Below are 23,999 nucleotides of genomic sequence, written 5' to 3' on the forward strand. Positions count from 1 at the left end.
AGCTGCCTACCTAGTCAGCATTTCGTCCGTCGTATGCACGTCCCGAGCCAGCCGCCCAGAAATGCCTCTCCAGACTGAGAGTGAGACACGGCCATTTTCAGTTTTCAAACAGCGCCTGTGCTCAGAAGAGCGCACTGAATAGTAGGCATGACGGAGGCCGATCCTGCGGTGAAACTCGACTACAAGAAGCTCGCGCGGCTGTACTGCATGAACGGAGGATTTCACCTGCGGCTCGCGGAGGACGGAAGCGTGGCAGGAGCGCGAGAGGAAGACGAATACAGTGAGTTGCGATGATGATGATAACGCGTTTATCGGTGCTCAATAGTGCAAGTGTGCTATCAGACTGCCGGCAGAATGAGAATAAAGTAGATACCATGGGGATTGATGCAATTAAGAATTGTTATAATGACATTTTCATTTTAAAAGGGCAATGTGCTTTGTGCTGAAAAGCTCTTGTCCTCAATATTGCTCTTGATGAAACATATTAGTTATAAGAAAATTGAACAGGCCTACTTGAACTGTACTGAGTATAGGAATCAGTAAGTTACCATTTTATCTATCCATCCATCATAGCCTACTTATATTTACATTTAGTCATTTAGCAGATGCTTTTATCCAAAGCGACTAACAAATGAGGACAATAGAAAAACCAACAAAAGAGCAATGATATGCAAGTGATATAACAAGTCTCGGTTAGCTTATATATACTCACACACACTAAATAAACATATATATATATACTATTACACACACACACAATACATTAACATATATATATATATACTATTACACACACACACAATAAGTAAACATATATGTGACCCTGGACCACAAAACCAGTCATAAGTTTTTCAAAATTGAGATTTATACATCGTCTGAAAGATGAATAAATAATCTTTCCATTGATGTATGGTTTGTTATGATAGGGCAATATTTGTCTGAGATACAACTATTTGAAAATCTGGAATCTGAGGGTGCAAAAAAAAAATCTAAATATTGAGAAAATCACCTTTAAAGTTGTCCAAATGAAGTTCTTAGCAATGCATGTTACTAATCAAAAATTAAGTTTTGATATATTTACGGTAGGAAATTTACAAAATAACTTCATGGAACATGATCTTTACTTAATATCCTAATGATTTTTGGCATAAAAGAAAAATCAATCATTTTGACCCATGCAATGTATTTCTGGATATTGCTACAAATATACCCCAGCGACTTAAGACTGCTTTTGTGCTCCAGGGTCACATATATACTATTACACGCACACACACACCATACATATATAGCATTACACACCCACACATATACATTTACACACGCATACACTATATTGCCACAAGTATTGGGCCACCCCCTTCTAATGAACATGTTTGACTACTTTAGTAATTTCTATGAGTACAAATCTTAATGTTTAAGCATATAATGATATTCTAGGGAATTGTGTGCTTCTAATTTTATAGCAACAGTTTGGACAGAACCCTTTTCTATTCTAACATGACAGTGTCTCTGTGTATAAGACACGGTTCAGAAAGACATGATTGATTGAGTCAGTGTGGAAGAACTTGACTGGTCTGCAGAAAGCAGCTGAACACCTCTGGTGGGACTTTATATGCAGACCTTGAGCCAGAAACTCATCACCAAACACCAATGACCTATGAGATCTGATGTGATATTGTAGCTGACAGCTGCATGGTTACAATTTTATCTCTGATAGAATCGATCTTGGAAGTAAAGTGGTTAATAAAGTCATTACTGCTGTGCTCTTGGGGAATGCCAACACCTGTTGATGCTTTATTTTTAGTTAATTTAGTGACTGTATTGAATAAATACCAGGGGTTATGTTTGTTTTCTTTTAGAAGAGATGAAAAGTAATCAGATCTAGCAGGAGCAACTGTATCTAAAGTGCTAGAAAAGAGAGAGTCCATGATTTCTGTTACATCATCAAGTTGTTCTGCGCTGTTGGATATGCTGAGGAATTGAGATAAATCAGGAAGATTACTTACAAAGCAGTCTTTTGTGGTAGAAGTGATGGAAAATTGACAGTTTTAGCTGTATGGAGATTACACAAGACTAGATAATAATCTGAGATATCATCGATTTACTGCAGAATTTCAACACCACTAACATCAATTCCATGTGACAGTATTAAATCTAGAGTATGATTTCGACAACGAGTAGGTCCTGAAACGTGTTGACTAACCCCAATAGAGTTCAGAATGTCTATGAATGCTGATCCATCTTTTTCATTATCGACATGGATATTAAAATCGCCAACAATTAAGACTTTATCTGCAGCCAGTACTAACTCAGATAGAAAATCAGCAAATTCTTTAATAAAGTCTGTGTGGTGCCCTGGTGGCCTGTATACAGTAGCCAGTACAAACATCACAGGGGATGTATCACTAACACGTGTTTCTCTAGATAATGTTATACGCAGCACCATAACTTCAAACGAGTTATACTTAAAGCCTGTCCTCTGAGAAATACTGAGAATATTGCTATAAACTGTAGGAACACCTCCCTCTTTACCTTTTGGACGTGGCTCATTTTTATAGCAGTAATCTTGGGGGGGTGGACTCATTTAAAGTAATGTATTCATCTGGTTTTAGCCATGTTTCTGTCAAACTGAGCAAATCTAGGTTATGATCACTGATCACATCATTTACAAAAAGTGCTTTTGTAGAAAGGGACCTGATATTCAGTAAGACAAGTTTTAATTGTTTCTCTGTATTGTAAACATTTTTTATTTGTTGAACATCAATTAGATTGTTACTCTTAACTTGGTTTGGACGTTGTCTGTATTTTCTAGTTCGTGGAACAGACACAGTCTCTATAGTGTGATATCTAGGTGAAGGAGTCTCTATGTGCTGAGAATTAACTGACTTCTGTGACGTGAGGCGGCTAGCAGACGGTCGGTTTAGCCAGTCTGTCTGCTTTCTGACCTGAGCCCCAGTTAGTCAAGCACGAACTCTAAGACTATAGCTGTGTCTGAAATCGCTCACTTGTTCACTAATCCCTATATAGTGTATGGCAGTTGAGTGGACTATACACTGCGCGTGAGACTTTTCTGTTGCAAAAACATCTTCGTACTTTTATATTACATGTACCTCATTTTAGAAAATCATATTAATAGCAATAACACTTAAAATGACTTTATATTGAATCAGAATCAGAATGAGCTTTATTGCCAGGTATGTTTACTGTTAATTTGTTTTAGTGACAGAAGCTCCACAGTGCAACAGAAAGACAGTAACAGGACACAGGTAATAAAAGAATAATACAAATATCCAAATAGACAATGTACAAAACAGCAAAAACACAATATATAATATAGACAATTATGTGTGTACAGGTCTGATATGTGCAAATTTGAAATGAAAAAAAAATTGGATAAAAAAGTAAGCAAGTGTTGTGAATAAATAATAGAGTTGTGTCTTGTATATTGTAATCAGCTTTGTGGTTTCATTTGTTTTATTATGGTCATAATCATTAAATTAAAATACTGTCAACAAAAATAAACTCACATAAGCACGTTCATAATTTTATGTATTTATTGTAGTTCTTGAAACTCTCCCGAGCAGCGTTTTTGCACTCAGATAAGATGACCGTGACCGTAGAGCACCCTCAGGCGACCATTGATTTGACATCAGAATGAATATGCTACGAACAAACATTTTTAAATATCAACCAAATCATAATCATTTTTGTAAATTAAACGGCATCTCTCATTCAAACTCGCTCGCTCCCGCTCTCTCTTCCAGCTCATAGGTTCTCCGCATTGGATTGTGGGAAATAGTGCTTCAGCGAGTGTACATCGGTTGTACATTCGAAATCAGAATGCATTGTGGGTAAAAAGTAGTGAACGAATGTAGGGAATGAAGTCGTTCACTCAGAATTCGGACAGCACTACAAAATTGCTGACCTATATAGCGGATAGGGAGCGGTTTCGGACACAGCTTATGTGCCATATTTCTAGAGAGAAGAGCGGCACCACCCCAGGAGGGATGAGCACCATCTCTTTTCAACAGGTCAGGTCTGCCCCAAAAACTCGTTCAATTGTCTATAAAGTCTGTTATTCTGTGGGCACCACTTAGACATCCAGCCATTGAGTGACGACAGTCTGCTATGAATCTCGTCACCCCGGGAAGCAGGAAGGGGGCGAGAGCATATTACAGTATCTGACATCATACTTGCAAGTTCACACACCTCTTTAACATTATTTTTAGTGATCTCCGACTGGCGAAGTCGAACATCATTAGCACCGACATGGATAACAATCTTACTGAATTTACGTTTAGCATTAGCAGCACTTTTAAATTTGCCAAGATGTCAGGCGCTCTGGCTCCCGGTAAACCATGGACTATGGTGGCTGGTGTCTCTATTTTCACATTCCGTACAATCGAATCGCCAATAACCAGAGCACTTTCATCAGGTTTCTCAGTGGGTGAGTCACTGAGTGGGGAGAACCTGTTTGATGCTCTGATCAAAAGGAAGAGCGGTGTTTTGACCCACGACTAGGCCGCCTCACAGTCACCCACCAGCCCTGCTGCATGGGCTCTAATGCCGGAACCGAACAATGTACAGGACTCCCTGAGCTGGTCACATCCAAGGCCGTATCTACAACCCTCACATTCTTACTATCCTCAACTAAAGTTTGGATGCGTGTCTCTAGTTCTAAAATCTTCTCTGTCAGTCTAACTATTTCCCTGTATTTATCACATGTGAATCCCTCATCGCTGACAGAGAGAGATAAACTATACATGTGACATGAAGTGCAAACAACAATAGCAGGAGAAGCCATTACTCACCGTGACTGATGAATGATACCAACTTAACTTACCACTTACCACTGTTGTTTGATGAACTCGTGAAAAACGGAGCAAGAGAGAAAAGAAAACAATAACAGGCGCGAATGGAACCGCAAGTAACAAGCTAACCGGCTAAACACGCTGCACTTGTGGTTGTGAAAGCGAACGATCAAATTAGTTAGATTAGTTTGATAGATAATACCAGAAATATGGTGGGAATTAAGTTATATATTATCACTTTAAAAAACAGAGAGTGAAAGTAAGGTAAAGATTCAATAAAAAAGCGGAGCTACAATCACAAACCTCTCAGCAGCACAACAGACAGGAACAGACTCAAGGGTCCTTGATTATGATTTCACTTTTTTAACTTTAGTTAATGTGTAATGTTCCTGTTTGAGCATTAACAACATCTGAAAAGTTCAATGCAAAGGGAGATATTTTCTTTTACAGAATATCATGAACCCTGAAATGGACAAACCCCGCCCCCAGGAGCACACAATCACAACACACTGGGCCAGCTGACCAATCTGAACCCATCGCGTATTTCTGAGGGAGGGGCTTCATAGAATCAAGGCAAGGCAAGTTTTTTTTATATAGCACATTTCATACACATTGGTAATTCAAAGTGCTTTACATGAAAAAGTAAAATAGTCATAAAAATAATAATAATATTGATCACAGCAATAAAAATAAGCAGTTGAAAAAAGAGAAAAAAAATTGTAATAATAATAAAAACAAGAAACTTAAAAACAAATATTTTCAAGCTTTGTTCAATCTCTTCTGCACTAAGTGAGCGGAAATAAAACCTTCCAAAACACCTAACTATTCCACTACTTCACCCCCTACTTACTTTGACCATCATATCTGACCTATTCGCTAAAACTCGGGGTGTGACCCTGTCTGTAATGGTAAGAATTTAGAGTTGGTAGAGCGATTCACAACTAGAACCTCCCTTCTAGCGTCTCACATTCTCTCAGTATTTATACCTTTAAATGCACTAACTGCCTCTAGGGCTCTTAGTGTCTTAGAGAATACATTTTGTCCCTCCCGTACTGTGCACTCGTACACCTTTACACTTACAGTTGTACCTTAATTATGACACCAGTTTACAGACAGTCCCTAACCAGAAACCAATCAAACAGAACTCAGAGGTCCTACTTTAAACTGATTAAACAAAATACTTTGCCCACATTCTCTTTACCATAACAGCACTTACTTTAGCCTTCAGTTTAAACTTTTAAAATTATATCAAATTTAATTAAAATAAATTTAAAACAGTTAAGAATAGAAAATGATTATCACAGCAATAAAAACAAGGAATAATAATCATAACAATAAAAACAAGGAAAATGATATAAAATGAAAGTACAGTGCAATCAGTTCGGACGTAGCACAGTGCTCATTCAACAAATGCACAGCTAAACAGATGAGTTTTGAGTCTGGATTTAAATGTGGCTAATGTTTTAGCACATCTGATCTCTTCTGGAAGCTGGTTCCAACTGTGTGCCGCATAATAGCTAAAAGAGGACTCCCCTTGTTTTGTGTGAACCCTTGGTATTTCTAACTGACTCGATCCTAAAGATCTGAGTGGTCTGTTAGGTTTATGTTCAGTGAGCATATCTGCAATATTTTTGGGTCCTAGGCTATTTAGTGATTTATAAACGTATTTAAAGTACTTAAAATCAATCCTAAATGTAACTGGAAGCCAGTGTAAGGACCTGAGGACTGGTGTGATATGCTCAGATTTTCTGGTTCTAGTGGTCTTCTTTGGGAGGCCAACAATAGTGGTGCAAGAATTGAGCCTTGTGGGACTCCACATGTCATGGACGTCCACTTAGACTTATGCTCTCCTATACTCACATAATAACCTCTCCCTTCTAAGTATGACCTGAACCATTTGAGTGCCATCCCAGAAAGGCCGACCCAGTTTTCCAGTCTCTCTAGAAGTATGTTATGATCGACAGTGTCAAATGCAGCACTAAGATCTAGTACCAGCACTGATATTTTGCCAGAATCAGAATTAAAGCGAATGCCATTTATTATCTTAATGAGTGCTGTCTCTGTGCTGTGATGCGCTCGGAAACCAGATTGAAAATGATCCAGATATCCATTTGAGTTCAAGTAGTTGTTCGGCTGATTAAAAACTACCTTTTCAATAATCTAATGAAAGGAAGATTTGAGATTGGTCTATAGTTGCTCAATATGGTGTTATCAAGATTGCACTTTTTCCGAAGGGGCTTAACAACTGCAGTTTTCATGGAGTTTGGAAAAGTCCCAGAAAGAAGTGAGGCATTCACCACTTTTAAGAGATCTGCTTCCAAACAGTTAAACACACTTTTGAAAAAAGATGTGGGAAGTGTGTCAAGATAGCAGGTTGACGTTTTAAGGTGCTGTACTATATCTTCCAATATTTTGCTATCAGTTGCTACCAGAAAAGGAAGCAAACTCATTGCATTTGCTGTCGGAGAGCATTTCACTGGGAATCTGATTTGGGGGGTTTGTTAGTTTCTCAACAGTAGCAAAAAGAGTGCGAATGTTGTTTAAGTTACTGTTTATAAGGTTTGAGAAGAAGGTCTGTCTAGCTGTGGCTAGTTCCGCATTGAAAGCATGAAGGCTGTTTAACTTTTGAGTTAAAGGAATCAAGGAGAAGATCAACAGAGTTTGCAGAAATGCTTGGTGTTGAAGATATAGCCTCCATAAATAAAGTGAAAGTGACATATGACCAAGTGACCCATAATCGGAATTTGTGCTCTGCATTTAACCCATTCAAAGTGCAGTTGGGAGCAGTGGGCAGGCATTTTATGCTGCGGTGCCCGGGGAGCAGTTGGGGGTTCGGTGTCTTGCTCAAGGGCACCTCAGTCGTGGTATTGAGGGTGGAGAGAGCGCTGGACATTCACTCCCCCCACCTACAATTCCTGCCGGCCTGAGACTCGAACCCGCAACCTTTGGATTACGAGTCCGACTCTCTAACCATTGGGCCACGACTGCCCCTAGCACACTAGTGTTCTCGTTAATGCATCTCTTTCTGACAGAGACAGATCTAGATTCAGTGGTTACAGAGATCAATATATCAAAGAAAATACAGAAGTGATCAGATAGTGCTACATCATTAATAACAATGGATGAAATGTTTAGACCTCTACTGATGAGTAAATCTAGAGTGTGTCCACGATTGTGTGTGGGTCCATGCACGTTAAATGAGGTCAAAAGTGTTTAAAGCAGTTATAATTTCTTTAGTAGATTTCTGCATTATCTATGTGAATATTGAAATCCCCTCCAATAGCAAAACAGTCAAACCCTGAGGAAATCATCAATAACAGTTCAGTGAGCTCTTCAGCAAAGGCTGGAGAGTATTTTGGAGGCCTGTAAATAATGATAAACAGAATACGTGTAGCACCTTTCAGCACAATACCTGGATATTCAAAAAACAAGTACTGACCAAATGACACTTGCTTGCATTGATAGACATCTTTAAACAGAGCAGCTACACCTCCACCTCTCCTAACAGTCCTGCAGACACTTATAAATTGCTGTTTCATTTAGGACTGTTGTACTGCAGCTGTCTTCTAGCCATGTTTCGGTTAGAAACATAAAATCCAGGTTGTTTGTGGTTAAGTCATTGATCAGAAATGATTTATTTTTTAGTGAGTGAATGTTTAAAAATGCTAACTTGATGGCATTATTTTGTGTCTCAGCAATCTTAGTTTGAAGCATTATTGGCCGCAGATTAAATGGGTCAGCCGTGCGGCTTGAGAAGGCCTTAGACTTTCTATCACGTAACAGAGATAGAGAAAGCTACCGGCACACTGGGTTCCCGCTTGTTCTGTAAACAATTATGAAAGTTGCTGCTATCATAGACCCGACACACATCACTGAGAGTAGCTATCAGTTGTTTTTGGTTCACCTACAGCTGATGGAGGAGGGTTTGGGCCCTGGCGTTGTGGCAGTGGTCGAAGTGCTCTCACAGGAGGAGGAGGATGAGCTGGGTCCACAGGCTTTGGTGGTTCCCAGCATATACCAGTTTCTCCATTTTCTGTGAGAAGCTTAGAAGTGGAGATGCTGGAGAGAGGGAAAGTGTGTCTGGTGAACGGGACTCTGGCTCTGGTGTTTCCGGTGGCTGTGATGTCGTCCTGGCTTCCCTGGCTGTTTTCCAGAAAGTCGTCCTTGGGTGCTGAGTCTTGGAGCTGTTGTAGTACGTTACAGTCTGTCTGCGATGAGCTCTGTGGGCAGGGCTCATCCGGGATAGTTTCTATGAGCCAAGTTTGTTGTGGCTGCGTGCCGTTATCGGTGTCCTTGTGGGATTCTTCTTAGATAATGAGTTTGAAAGACAAAAGCCTTTCAATAATACATAATATATGGTTAAATAACCTACTGAATGATATTTCAAATAAAAATGAATGTGTTTATTAGTAGTTGATGCAATGTTGAAACACTTTTTAAACCTGAAATGATTTTTGTAAATCATTGGTCAAATGCTGTGTCGCCACCTGACTAGTGACGGATCTCTGTGTGAATGTCCACAAAACTGGACTTTCTGAAGGTATATAAGCAGTAGGCTATTTTAGAAAGAAAAATTTAAAGATGAAAGAGAGGAATTAGGGAGAATCAATAAATTATGAATAATTTATTACTATTAAATAATGTAGTGTAAAATAGTGTAAATAATATGCAATCATGTACTCTATAAAAAGTAACTGTAGTCTGATTACGTGTATTTTAAAATGAAATTTATTCTAATTACAAGTACTTAATTTTTGGAATCTGATTACATAATCCAGATTATATGTAATCCGTTACTACCCAGCTCTGTACACACACACTCTCACACACACTCACAGACAGACACACACACACACACACACACACACACACACACACACTCACAGACAGAGACACACACACACACACTCACAAACAGACACACACACACACACACACACTCACAGACAGACACACACACACACACACTCACAGACAGACACACACACACACACACACTCACAGACAGAGACACACACACACACTCACAAACAGACACACACACACACACACACACACACACACTCACAGACAGAGACACACACACTCACAGACAGACACAGACACACACACACACACACTCACAGACAGAGACACACACACTCACAGACAGACACACACACACACACACACTTACATAAACTATGTGCATCAACCTGTAAGCATGTCTACTCTAATGCTAAATAGTATTACAGAATCTTTTAGACTATTTTGTTAAATTGACATTAAAAATTATTTACACTGCTGTATGTTTTGTTTGAAAACTTAATTTAATCCTTAAAAATGTTTGTCCTTGATCTTCAGTTATTGTGGATGTTGGACACTGTTCTGGAATGTAGGATTGTTCTGCATCATTTTCAATAATCCTCCCATGTCTGTCTGTGTGTGTGTGTGTGTGTGTGTGTGTCTGTGTGTGTGTCTGTGTGTGTCTGTGTGTGTGTCTGTGTGTGTGTGTGTGTGTGTGTGTGTGTGTGTGTCTGTCTGTCTGTCTGTCTGTCTGTCTGTCTGTGTGTGTGTGTGTGTCTGTGTGTGTGTGTGTGTGTGTCTGTCTGTCTGTCTGTCTGTCTGTCTGTCTGTGTGTGTGTGTGTGTGTGTCTGTGTGTGTGTGTGTGTGTGTGTCTGTCTGTCTGTCTGTCTGTCTGTCTGTCTGTCTGTGTGTGTGTGTGTGTCTGTGTGTGTGTGTGTGTGTGTCTGTCTGTCTGTCTGTCTGTCTGTCTGTCTGTCTGTCTGTCTGTCTGTCTGTCTGTCTGTCTGTGTGTGTGTGTGTGGTTTTAAAGGCATACTGCGCATAAAAGCAACAAGTCCAGGAGTGGTGGTCATTGAAGGAACAGAGACAGGACTTTACCTCTCTATGAATGAAGACGGCAAGCTGTACGCTTCAGTAAGTCTATTAGAAATCCTTCTGATACAAATGCATAAAACTACATCAGTATTTAAACTGATGCATGTTCTTTCTGTCTTTGCAGTCATTAGTAACAGATGAAAGTTATTTCTTGGAGAGGATGGAGGAAAACCACTACAACACATATCAGTCTCAAAAGCACGGTGAAAACTGGTACGTCGGAATAAAAAAGAACGGAAAAATGAAACGCGGTCCAAGAACACACATTGGACAAAAGGCGATTTTCTTTCTCCCTCGACAGGTGGACCAGACAAAGGACTGAGGCCTGAAACCTGATCATATTTAATCACAGAATAGCTGCTAACACTTTACAATAAGATCCCATTTGTTAACATTACTTAACTACTGTTAAGTTCATTTTATGGACCTAAACTAACAATAAAGTTACATTTTCATTATCTAATGTTAGAAAATATAAATAAATACTGTATATTTACTGTAGAAAAAATACTGTAACAGATGTATTGCTCATTGTTAATGCATCAGATAACTAATTATTAGGACATTATTGTAAAGTGTTAGTGAATCACCATTTAACCCACTGTTAAGTCACAGGATTACTCTACTAACATGAACCGCATCTAACTCACTGTCAGACGGCTAAACATACAACATAAGCAGACTAGCAGAAGTTTACTAACCCTTAGATGGAAACCTGCCAAAATCTACTGTTTAAATATGCACTGACAAAGATTGCTATTATAGTAGTTTTATTCTATATATCTTTCTATTTTTATTTTTAAATTGTGAATTGAGTTCTTCAGTCCTAACAATCTCAAATGACATTTCATGTTGTATTTTCTTATGGTTATGTAATTATGTGTGTCTGATTGAGTTTTATTTTTCTGTTCATGAGCAGCATGTTATTGTGCTGTCATTGTACCTTTCTGGATCATGTTACACAATCTCCTCACTGACATGTACTATATATATATATATATATATATCTGTGTGTGTGTGTGTGTGTGTGTGAGTGTGAGTGTGTGTGTGTGTGAGTCACCGAAAATATGTTCATGTAAAATTATAACTGCAAATGAATAAATGGTAAATGTTACTATAAATACTACAATACGCAAGTCACCAAACCAACAAATCATATTTAATCTTTACTAACACATACATAATAGATTTATATATAATTGTTAAAGTTAAGGATCTAAAAGTTTGGGGTCAATAAGATTTTTTTTTTTTTTTTTTGGAAGGTGGGGTTAATGTTTTTGTTAAGCAAGGTTGCATTAAATTAATTAAAATGATCAAAACTTTACTATTAATCAAAAATTAGAAAATGCTCTGAGATCTGAAGGATCATGTGACACTAAGACCGGAGTAATGATGCTCAAAATTCAGCTTTGTCATCACAGGAAACAAATACATTTTAAAAATGTATTTAAATAGAAAACCTTTGCAGCTGTTGATTTAGCACACTAAATTGGTGCTGTTAAATTAGAAAAAATAATGCATTGAAATTATTAACGCATTAAAATCAGCCCGCCCCACTCATACCTGCATGTGATCTTACATTGATGCAGCTGCTGACGAAACTGATGCAGGATGACTGACTGAATGTGTGCTTTAGCCTATTAAAATACAGTTATATGCTTCTAAAATTCAAGAAAAAGTCTTATATTTATATCATGTGATATTGTTTAGCCGTCTGAACGACTGCAAATGTGATATTGATTTTATACAGTAGTTCAAGAAGTTAATATTGTGTTTAATTTTAGATTCAATATTGTATATTGCTTGGAATCTTGCTTTGAAAAAAAATCCAAAATTCAAGCAAAACTGTGCCTTTACGGTTTCTGAATGAATCAAGTGAAGAAATGATTCAGTGACCCATTTATAAAGATTGAATTTGCTACTGAATGAATCTTTTAAACAAATCGGCTGAATGACTCGAGACTCGCCGATACCTACTGGCAGTTTTAATTTCATACTGAGAGCATCACTTCATTTAAAAAAATATATAATTTCATATTTCAATATTCAACAAAAAATTAAACCACATTTACTATCATTATTTATGCAATGCTTTAATCATCCAAGACAACGATTTAACAATTTGTGGGGTAATATCTCAGCCAAAATTGATGTGTGACTAGCAATTAAGTTAATGCAATTAATTAGATTAAAATTTTGAAATCACTTGACAGCCCTAAATTATATCTCACAACATAAATAAAAGCAGCATCGGTGAGAATGAGAGACTTTTCACAAATATTAAAATCTACAACCACACACTGGTAGCGGTAGTGTATAATACTGACAAATACACAAGTGATCTGTGGTGTTGCCATAGATGTTACATTTATTAAAAGCTACTTGACAAGTGTAAAACATACAAATGACATCACAAACAACACATCGTGAAGCACTATCCCATACTGAAGTCTTCAATAAAAATAAAAAGATCAACGACTGCTACATTTGGCATCATAAAATCTGTTATTCACACTGATTGATTGAGCGCATTACATATTCAGGTGTGCTTTAATGCTGAATCAGTTTGCTGTTTATATTGAACGGCTATGAATCTAAACTAACCTTTTATATAATAAGAGTCCGTTTGGTGACAGTCATTTAAAACAAGCTGACATATTTTATTATGCATTTGGCTTTAAAAGGACCTGGCAGTCGCTCTGTGTATCTTGTTCTGTGTATATCTTGAAAGTGCATGTTTATAACGTTTAATATCTCTTTTCTCGCATACTGTATATACATACTCTTGTTCTGCTTCACAAAGTTCAGTTACTAGATTTACTCGCAAAGTAAAATTACAGCTTTCCCACAAATGAAGAGAAAATCCACAGAAACAAACTGTGACTGGGAATTTGACAAAAACAGATTCTCTGATGGCTAACTGGAGCACATGCACATGGAAGTAGTTTCTAACTGCATAATGAATGTATACTGAGTGACTGAATTAAGCACTGATAAATGGTTGGAGGAACTCGGATCCTTTAGTCAAAAATGCCAATGTAATTAGTTGCATTATGCAAACAACTGAGAAGTGCAAGGGCGTCTGAAGCAGATGTGTTGTTGTTTATGTCCCGAAGATTCAAAAAAGCTGTAGGTGGCTCTCTTTGACTTTGCCGTTTTGTTCATTTTGCAATTTATCCTGAGATTTTAATCTATTTATCACAAAATCAAAATAGAGAAAGCACTTCACCTTCATTTTAATGTGTCCGCAATCATTTATATCATTGAAAGGTTGTCTTTTAATTGATTTTCCCCTAATGCAACACACCTCATCTAAAAAAAATAATAAAATAAATCATTTCTTGTGATTTACCTAATAGATAAAAAGAACTCGGGTTCGAGGAAGGGTAGACATGGAATGATCTGCCATGTTGCGAACTCTGGAATAGTTAACAAATCCCCGGAAGAACAGCAGGAATCCTGGTGTAATAAAAATGACATTAGTTGAATTAGTAAAAATTAATAATACTCAAGTAATGATATAAAATAATATTAACAATGTTTTTTTTTTTTAATCATCAGAACAGATTTGGAGAAATGTAGCACTTGCTCAGTAATGGATGCTCTGCAGTGAATGGGTGCCGTCAGAATGAGAGTCCAAACAGCTGATAAAAACATCTCAATAATCCACACCACTCCAGTCCATCAGGTAACATCTGGAGAAGTGAAAAGCTGCTTGTTTGTAATAAATTCATCAATAAAGCATTTTAACTTTAAACCGAGGCCATGATTCATAATAACGCTTCCTCCAGTGAAATAGCCCATCTCCTATTGTCCTCTCGCATCATTTTTCAGAACTGTTTTGGCTCGTAAACAGTGCATATTTTTCTCCTGATTCAGAAGAGATGAGTTTTCACTGCAGAACGCAGCTGGAAGAAAAGGTTTACACATTAAAAACTTTTTAATGATGGATGTTTCTTACAAACACTCAGCTTTTGTCTTCAAGATGTTAACTGATGGACTGGAGTGGTGTGGATTATTGTGATGTTTTTATCAGCTGTTTGGACTCTCGTTCTGACGGCACCCATTCACTGCATTGTTGAGCAATTGATGGACTGATACATTTACCAAAAATCTGATAAAGCAGCAAACTCATCTACATCATGATTGGTCTGGTGGTGAGTAAATTGTCAAATCATTTTAATTTTTTGGGAAAACTATTACTGTAACAATTATTTTTAATGAATCAGTGTAATAACATTTATTTACACTAATGTGCAAATATACACTCACCTACAACAAGGAAAACCCACCACAGCCAGTACTGGCCATCGAAATATCCAGGGAAGTAGGTAGAAAACTGTTTAATCACAGAAAGAAAAGGGTGAGTGTTGTACATCCTGTAATAAAAAGCACTAATAAAATCATATGAAATTATAAATAATATAAAAAATATGATGTAATATGGAACATGTCATACCCTGACAATCAGGACCCATTTGACCAGGGACAGTCCAAACCCAGAGATGGCCCCATAGCGTCCAGCCGCAGACGTGGTCAGACAGAAGGACAGGAAGAAGCCAATCCAGTTAAACAGGAACGCCACTGATGACGCAAAGAAATGAAGAGATATTAACATATCTGATGCAATTGTTTTGATGACAAAAATAAATATTTTACTGAGTGTGTTTTTGTGCTGATACTTTGGCCTGTTATGGATAAATAAATATGACACCAAAACTGCCAGTAGGTGGCAGCAAGTCCCTGTCTTAATGAGCGATTCATTGAATCATTCTTTCAAATTATTCATTTAATAATGAAGCAAGTGATTGCCTTTACGAATAAATCATTGACAAATGATTTGTTAAAAAAAAAATCATTCAGAAACGAAACACCACAGTGTTGCTCTGACGCATAAATGTTCTGCTCTGGCTCTGATTGGAACTATTTTTGTAGGCGAAACAAAATAAAAAACAAAATGTGTCTAAAAATGTAACTCACTCCATATGAACTACATATGTGTGTCAAATTTGGAGAAAATATCTCATTTTGTTTTGGAGTTATAGACATATTTGTAAGTAGATGAAAAATGACTGAGTGTTGACTGCATTTTTGTGCCACTTACTATAAAAATGGTGGTTTCGTTTCGATCGGAGTAACGGTTTGTAAGATATTGGCAAATGTTTTTTAAGCGCTAAAATGCAACGTAGCACAAACCAGAAGGCAAAACCTGGCACATTTGGTATCGCTGGACTCGGCAAGGATTCAGGAGTCTAAAAAGGTGACTCCCATGAAAATAAGTCAACCCCACCCGAAGTTATAAGCATTTTAATTTGATTTTACCACTAGGTGGTGCTGTCTCGAAACGTCTCAGGCTCCTTCAAGGCATCGTGCTGATGACCCATACCAAGTTTCGTAATGATACGTCAATGCGTTCGTAAAATATAGCATTTTAGCACACAATTCTAAGTGGCCGACGCCCAAAATGGCTGACATGGGTCACGGTTCGACTCAGCATGATGCACCGAATCTAAAGAGACCAGTTTCTTGATTTTTGGTCAAACCAAACAAAAGTTATAAGCAAAAATAGCCATTTTTCCTATCTCCTTACCACTAGGTGACACAGTGCCGAACCACTGCAGGTAGCCTCAGGTCATGCTTGTTATAACACACACCAAGTTTGGTCTCAATACGCCAAACCGTTTCGGAGATATAGCCTCAGATCCATTTTTGCGTGCTTTTCATTTTGTGGCTTGCGGTTCAAAAGTTATTAGCATAAAAAGATTGAAACTTTGGACAAGTGGTGGTGCTAGAGAGTTTTACTTAGAAACTCCAAACTTGCCAACAAAAACAATAGGTGCCTAAGCACCTTTGGTGCTTGGCCCCTAATAATATAGCTGCAAGCAGCAATGGCGGGCCCAAGCCATCAGTGCCACCGCCACCCCGGTGGCATCAGGAAAACTGTGTCCAGCGGACACATGCATTTACAGTAACCCTCTGGCAGTCTGGTTTTAAGAGGTAAAGCAATTAAAGGGTTAATAAAACCTTCAAGACTGTAAAAGACTGTTACTTTTACGTCTGAGGAGTATGCATTAATTCACAGCCTGATTTTTCCAAAAATCCATATTCAAATAAAAATAGCCGACTTCCTGTTGGTCGTAGCTAATGACTATAAATTAGAAAGTTGTCCGGCTTGATGAGAACAATATGTGCCAAGTTTGGTGACTGTAACTAAAACTAACCCAAGTTTTGTCAAAAGGTGGCGCTATAGAGTGCCTTTTCCACGCCCTTTTATGAGCTTTTGCTAGTGTCTAACTATCATTAATACTGATATGCGTGTTGAGTTTCATGAAATTCTAAGCATGTTATCTGCCTCAAAATCACCGGAAATTAATATTCAAGTTTGACACGTTGCCATGGCAACAATATTTTAGATATCAATATCCCCTCAACAGTTTTACATCAGCCGTGTTTTTAAATTATTCTGATGAAGTTTGAATCAAGTGGGTAATAAAAGAAGCTGAATTCAAAGCATTTTGAAAATGACACACTTCCTGCTGCCAGTTGATGGCGCTATAACTTTGAATCCTAATAGTCAAATCCTAATGTGTGCAACAGTTATTAGACACATCCTGTTTCTCATTTCTCGCCATAACTTCATCGCCTCGCCACGAGCAAACCGTTCGAGATATCAAAAACCCCTTCGCAATTTAGCATCCCCAATGTCTTGAGTTTGGTGGCATTCGGTTGGAAATCCTCAGAGAAGTATATCAAATTCCAGAGCATGCACTTTTTAAACAACCCTGAACAGCTGTCTTCCTGTTGGGCGGAGCCTATGACATTTAGCATGAAAGTTGTTAGGCTCAATGAGATCTATATGTGTACCGAGTTTCATATGAATACGTGGAAGTATGTGTGAATAATAATAATAATAATAATAATCCTTAAGAAAAGAAAAACAATAGGGCTTAGTGTCTTAGGCCCTAATTATTGCACACAATAAATAATGCACACCCATACCTTCAGCCCAATTATTAATCCATCCATAATCCACAGCAGACTAAGTGTATCCTAAAGAGAAAGAGAAAGAAAAAAGACCACAGACACAAGGACTGTGTGCTCTTACTGAAAAATGTAAGCATGAATATCCCATCGTTCCCAACACGCAGTTGATCCGTATCATCAAAGCTGTCTCTGGCAATGAAGTCCTCGTCCTGTAGTAGAGGAACAAGCACGGATGTGTCAAGAGTGCTTAATTAACTGTAATTACCTCTAAAATAATCACAAACGCTCACCCTGTCGGTGACTAGAGGAACGGTGGCCTCTGCTTTGCTCCTCTCAGCCTCGTCGTATGACGGCAGTGACGTGGCAACATTGTATGACGGGGGTTTGGGGTAAACCTCGTCCTCTTTGTACTCAAAGAAAGCTACAGCAAATGCATCAGACAGAGAAAGCGGTTAGGAATAATGACAGACGCAGCAGTTATTTCTGGCATGCAGTGCAGATGTGGAACTGGACAGATGTGTTACCTGCGTTACTCGCTGTGATGCTGCTGTACGGTGGAGGCACATCCACGGCTTGTTGAAACACCTCCGCTGACTCCTCCTCATTATTCAGCTACACAACAAAACAAAAACAAAGCTGCTGATATCATACTGCAACAATATGATTTTTAATAGAAGATGAAAGTAACATTTTAAATAATACAATCAGAATACATACATATATATATATATATATATATATATATATATATATATACACACACACACACACGTATAAGTCATTGGTGTTTGGTGATGAGTTTTTGGCTCAAGGTCTGCATATAAAGTCACACCAGAGGTGTTCAGCTGGGATCAGGACTTTCTGCAGACCAGTCAAGTTCTTCCACACTGACTCAATCAATCATGTCTTTCTGAACCGTGTCTTATACACAGAGACACTGTCATGTTAGAATAGAAAAGGGTTCTGTCCAAACTGTTGCTATAAAATTAGAAGCACACAATTCCCTAGAATATCATTATATGCTTAAACATTAAGATTTGGACTCATAGAAATTACTAAAGTAGTCAAACATGTTCATTAGAAGGGAGTGACCCAATACTTTTGCCAATATAGTGTATATAGATACACTGTGTGTGTGTTTTTGTGACTTATGAGGACACAAATTTGTATGACATGGGTATGATACAGGTATTACAAGGAGAAGGTGATTTATGAGGACATTTCCCCATGTCCCCATATTTCAAAAGGCATATATAAATCATACAGAATAACTTTTTGAGAAAATAAAAATGCAGAAAGTTTCCTGTAAGCAGTATGTTTAGGTGTAGGGCGATAGAAAATATGGTTTGTACAGTAAAAAACCATTACGACTATGCAATATCCCCACAATTCACAAAAACTAATGTGTGTGTGTATATATATATAAACAAACATTATACGAGTTATACGTTTACATACACACACATAATAGATATTAAAGTACACATAATAAAGACAGTTTATATTTTTTAATATAAGATAAACAATTTTAATATAGAACAATTACTATATTATATATATAGCGCTGAAACATGATTTAAATGATTATTCACAAAACTAGGTTCACCTCTGTCTTCTTGCAAGTCATGAACTTTAACACTGTTTTACATGATATCAAATATCACTTGACAACCTAATATATCGATCATCCATAATAAAGTATTGATATTGTCGATTTAATCATCGTGAGCTCTTGTTTTTCCGGGTTGTTGTCACTGCTAATGCTAACTGAAGCAGCGGCTAATTAATCCATCGGACTTTATCCTCTCTCCTCTCAAAACATTACAGTTTAGAGTCTGCGAAATTATTAGCAAAACCTCACCGACTCGATATATGTTTATAAAACTATTAACCTTACAGAAAAACAAGTCCCTGAAAATGAGCTAATCGTGTTTGTTACCTGCTGATATCCACTCCTCTGATCTGTCATTCTTCCGCTATTAATCACTCATACAGTAATGATCACTAATTAAACCTAACTTTTACTTAATATCTTAAACTGACTGCTCGTTAATTAAAATATTCTCATATGAGATTGACAGTAACGTTACTAGGCTAATCTGTAGCCCAAACAATGGCGACTGCTCATGCTCAGTCTGTCTGTGTCTCAAAGCCTAGTGTGCTCCCTACCTAGACAGCATACTAGCTCTGTTAGAGACGTGCCTCGACGTGGTCTAATTAGGCAGCTCACTAGGTTTTGGGCACAGCCCATGGGTGTATTTATGTCAGTGCAAAGATGCAACCAATTAAAGAGAAATTTCCATTTACTGTCGAGCTAAAAGTACCTTTGAACTTTTATACTTTCTCTTGTCTTTACAGTGGCTAGAGAGATTAGTTCAGTCCCAGTACAGTAATAAACACTCAGGATTTCTGTAAGTGTAGTCTTTTGTCCCCTGCAGGGCACGTCTATTGTGAATCACTAAGTTATTTAGGCTCAGTCATGTATGAACTTGATTACACTGAACTGCCTATTTGGTCCTTTTTATGACCTGCATGATGGGAAATGTCTCTTTAGTCTAATAATTTAACACAATTAAAAAAAAAAAAGGTATTTCTTGTACAGTTAAACATGTCATTGCCCTCCTCCACCAGTGTTGTCATTGATAACTAAAGCAAAAACTATTTAAACAGGTTTTCATGAACTGAAATAAATAATACAATTAAATATAAATAAATTAATGTTTAAAAAAAAAAAAAAATTAGAAATGTTACCTTGGCAACTAACTGAAACAAAAAAATATTAAAAATAAAATATAAATGAAATATAAAAAATTTTATTAAATTAAAATAAAGGTGTGTGTGTGTATATATATATATATACATAAACAACTAAAAATTAAATAAAACTATAAAAACAAAAGGCAATATTAAATATTATAACAACATCAATTCAAAGATAAATATTTACAGTAATAAATCAATTGTTATTTATTTTGGTCACATCGATTATTATATAAACACATTTTAATTCAATACATCAGGTATTGAGAGATTTAATAAAAGAAATCAAGTAATATAAAAACAGTACAATTTGGCTAAATACACAATCACAGATCTGTTGTGTCCATTCTTCTTAACATCAGTCTACAGCTCTTCCACCATCTTGTTGTGCACATCCATAATGCCTGAAAAAAATTGATGGTATTTTCTTACATGCACAATATCCCTGTATTCACCTCATTCCCTCAGTAGAGAGAGAAAGCAATGCAAAACCACAGAAGTCAGTGTTACCTTTGAAATACTTGACCGTTTTGACCTTCAGCTCCTGTGTGGCGTCTTCATCGCACACAAACACAGTCTGCGGGTGCTGCTGGAACGCTGACACCGTCCACATGTGATTCACTCCCTCTTCTATGGCTTTATAGAGCGCAAACGCTTTATGTGAGCCAGTGATAAGGATCATGACCTGAAAATATCATATAATCATGTTAGCATTCCTTGTATTGTTTCAGATCAGCCCACAACCGCTGATGCTGTTGAATGGATGCATTTCACAAACTGAGATCAGTTATCGTGAGATATGTAATCAGATTACTTGTTCAAGTAACTAGTTACTTTTTCAAATAAGTAACAGCAGTTACGTTCTTTCCTATTTATTGACTCATGTTGAGAGAAATCAGGAGTAAGGCGTTGTGTGAACATGCAATAATTAAATATGTTAAATAACACAAATATCCTTTATGTATTCAATGCCATTTTATTAATCAGTGTCTTTGCTGCTGATCTTCAATGATACAACTCTTTCACGAACACACTACTTTCTATAAAAAGTAACATAATTAGTTACTTTAAGTAGTAACGCAATATTGTAATGCATTACTTTTAAATGTAACACTGATCTCGCCATTATTAAAATTGTAAATCTAGCAGTTTTTTTTAAAATGAGAGAACGCAACAATTATATTAGTTGTTTGTACTGTAAATTAAATGCAGACTATAATATGTAGTTGCTTTTTTGCAAGCTGCACTGCATATAAACTAGCTTAGAATAAATGTTTGAAGGCATTGTTTGAATAAATGTGCAATTTAAGCTTTGGCACTAAAGCGGAGTCATGTTACAGGAGCAGAAGAAGGAGGGGCTGACGTTTATAGATGTAATTATAGTGCATTAGGAAAAGCATGAATATGAATATTTGTACCTCTCTAGCATCCATCACTGTGCCAACACCGACCGTCAGCGCCATGGTGGGGACTTTAGAGAGATCGCCATCAAAGAAACGAGCGTTAGCCAGAATCGTGTCCATAGCCAGGGTCTTAACACGCGTTCGGGACACAAGACTGGATCCAGGCTCATTGAACGCAATGTGGCCATCGGGTCCAATACCTGCAACACGATTACAAGCCAGTGTTGTTTAATGGTGCACTCACAGGTCAAAGTTCAATCGACTGTCTTACCGCCAACAAAAAGTTCGATTCCTCCAGCAGCTTTGATTTTGGCTTCAAAGTCCTGACACTCCTTCTCTAGACTGGATGCATTGCCGTCTAGGATGTGCGCATTTTCTGCTCGGATGTCGATGTGCTTGAAGAAGTTATTCCACATGAACGAATGGTAACTTTCAGGATGGTCTCTAGGAAGTCCTGTAACAAGTTCAGTGTTCAACTAAATATATGACAGGCAGTTCAACCCTTGATCCCCAAGCATAAACGAGCGGTCACATACCTACATACTCATCCATATTAAACGTTTTCACATACTGGAAAGATATTTCTCCCTTCTTGTGATACTCGATCAGTTTCTTGTAGCATCCAAGCGGAGTGCTTCCTGCAAAACACAGGAAATATGAACAGGCCTATATTACAAATTAAGGTTTTTGCGCAAAACAGTGCATTTTTTATGACTCTACCTGTTGGAAGACCCAGGGTGAAGAATCGGTCAGGACCGGGATTAAACTTCTTGATCCTGTTCCTGATGTATTTGGCAGTCCATTCGCTGACATGTTTATAGTCATCCAGTATGATGAGCTTCATGGCTTTATCTGTGTCTGAGAGAAGCAAACAGGTAAATAGACCTGGAGTGAGTGAGTGTGTGTGTGTGTGTGTGTGTGTGTGTTACAGTCCTGCCTTCTTCAGACTTTAGCACCGTGCATTAAAAAGGAAGTACAATTGTAACTTATTACACTTCACTGATATTCAGAGGTGCACAGTAGAGACTTTACCGTCCGCAACTGTAAACATGCAACAGATTATTGAAGGCAATTTTCGACACTTTTTGACACACCAACACGTAATTTCTCTCTGCAAGTTAATAAAACAAACTATAATCGGTTGCTCTGGGTTACAATATATATAGAACACGTGACTAGAAAACAAATGTCACTGAAATCAATACAAAATATATTAAAAGACACATAAAAGGCTGTCGTATTGAGTTGATAAACACTTACCAGGTCATGTGTTTGTGAGCAACTCTTCCAGCAGCACAGAACAGCTCAGAGGAACATGATCATGTGATCGAGAGGAAACACATCTCTCGCAGGATTTGTGTAAAACACACTGCATCATCATCAAAAAAATAATAATAAATAAATAGGAATGATTTAAAAAACAAATTTAGCCAGATCTATACACTTTAAAATAGCTTATTAATCCATTAATGTTTATAAGGTATTTTCTACGTACAATGGGCCCTGCAAAAAAAATCTAAATATTGAGAAAATCTCCTTTAAAGTTGTCCAAATGAAGTTCTTAGCAATGCATATTACTGATCAAAAATTAAGTTTTAATATACTTACGGTAAGAAATTTACAAAATATCTTCATGGAACATGATCTTAATATCCTATGACTTTTGGCATAAAAGAAAAACAATAATTTTGACCCATACAATGTATTTTTGGCTATTGCTACAAATATACCCCAGCGACTTAAGACTGGTTTTGTGCTCCAGGATCACATATAGATATATAATTGTATAAGACGTTTTATTCACATTAATTTTGTCTGTGGGTTTCTTCTATGGGATGATATTAGACTCAAAATGATTTTGGAACACTTTCCTACAAAGTTAAAACCCTAATTTGTGTGATTTATATTGCAACAGATATAAAAAACTGAATAATAAAACATTAACAAAATTAAATAAACATTATTTTTAAATTAAATTACACCATAATGGCTAATTTAGCCTAATTTGAGTAGGGGTTTGCTAGTGTGAGACCAACTTTTATTTTGTAATTAATGGATGTATATATGACCCTGCAGCACAAAAGCAGTCTTAAGTCGCTGAGGTATATTTGTAGCAATAGCCAAAAATACATTGTATGGGTCAAAATGATACACTTTTCT

At 37.2% G+C, this 23,999-nt stretch overlaps 3 protein-coding genes across 3 annotated transcripts; 1 reads left to right on the plus strand and 2 right to left on the minus strand.

Moving 5' to 3' along the window:
• Nucleotides 1–147: 147 nt before the first annotated feature.
• Nucleotides 148–11,014, plus strand: LOC306853136 (putative fibroblast growth factor 1; the record flags this gene model as incomplete). The annotated part of the gene is made up of 3 exons (XM_079390334.1): nt 148–280; nt 10,628–10,731; nt 10,817–11,014. The coding sequence occupies 3 exons, from the start codon at nt 148–150 to the stop codon at nt 11,012–11,014; spliced, it is 435 nt and encodes a 144-aa protein (XP_079246460.1).
• A 2,026-nt stretch (nt 11,015–13,040) lies between these two features.
• On the minus strand, nt 13,041–19,824 carry LOC306853452 (NEDD4 family-interacting protein 1-like). The gene is made up of 8 exons (XM_079390877.1): nt 19,616–19,824; nt 18,201–18,288; nt 17,967–18,097; nt 17,798–17,885; nt 15,152–15,276; nt 14,965–15,031; nt 14,045–14,151; nt 13,041–13,883 (listed from the first exon to the last, which is right to left on the minus strand). Exons 1-7 carry the CDS (start codon nt 19,643–19,645, stop codon nt 14,045–14,047), a joined length of 636 nt encoding a protein of 211 aa, XP_079247003.1. The 5' UTR covers nt 19,646–19,824; the 3' UTR covers nt 13,041–13,883.
• A 797-nt stretch (nt 19,825–20,621) lies between these two features.
• On the minus strand, nt 20,622–23,164 carry LOC306853270 (glucosamine-6-phosphate deaminase 1-like). The gene is made up of 7 exons (XM_079390554.1): nt 23,100–23,164; nt 22,560–22,697; nt 22,376–22,477; nt 22,111–22,293; nt 21,855–22,039; nt 20,947–21,121; nt 20,622–20,840 (listed from the first exon to the last, which is right to left on the minus strand). Exons 2-7 carry the CDS (start codon nt 22,681–22,683, stop codon nt 20,800–20,802), a joined length of 810 nt encoding a protein of 269 aa, XP_079246680.1. The 5' UTR covers nt 22,684–22,697; nt 23,100–23,164; the 3' UTR covers nt 20,622–20,799.
• Nucleotides 23,165–23,999: the final 835 nt, after the last annotated feature.

Source organism: Barbus barbus (assembly GCF_936440315.1).
Source record: "Barbus barbus genome assembly, chromosome: 33".
Taxonomy (NCBI): Eukaryota; Metazoa; Chordata; class Actinopteri; order Cypriniformes; family Cyprinidae; genus Barbus; species Barbus barbus.

Coding starts and splice junctions, on each gene's coding strand:
- LOC306853270 (XM_079390554.1), bottom strand. CDS start 22,683: ATGAAGCTCATCATACTGGATGACTATAAACATGTCAGCGAATGGACT. Junction 22,478..22,559: donor CACCCTGGGTCTTCCAACAG/GTAGAGTCATAA, acceptor TGTGTTTTGCAG/GAAGCACTCCGCTTGGATGC. Junction 22,294..22,375: donor TAATATGGATGAGTATGTAG/GTATGTGACCGC, acceptor AACTTGTTACAG/GACTTCCTAGAGACCATCCT.
- LOC306853452 (XM_079390877.1), bottom strand. CDS start 19,645: ATGACAGATCAGAGGAGTGGATATCAGCAG. Junction 17,886..17,966: donor TTCCTCTAGTCACCGACAGG/GTGAGCGTTTGT, acceptor CCTCTACTACAG/GACGAGGACTTCATTGCCAG. Junction 15,277..17,797: donor ATTCATGCTTACATTTTTCA/GTAAGAGCACAC, acceptor TTGCGTCATCAG/TGGCGTTCCTGTTTAACTGG.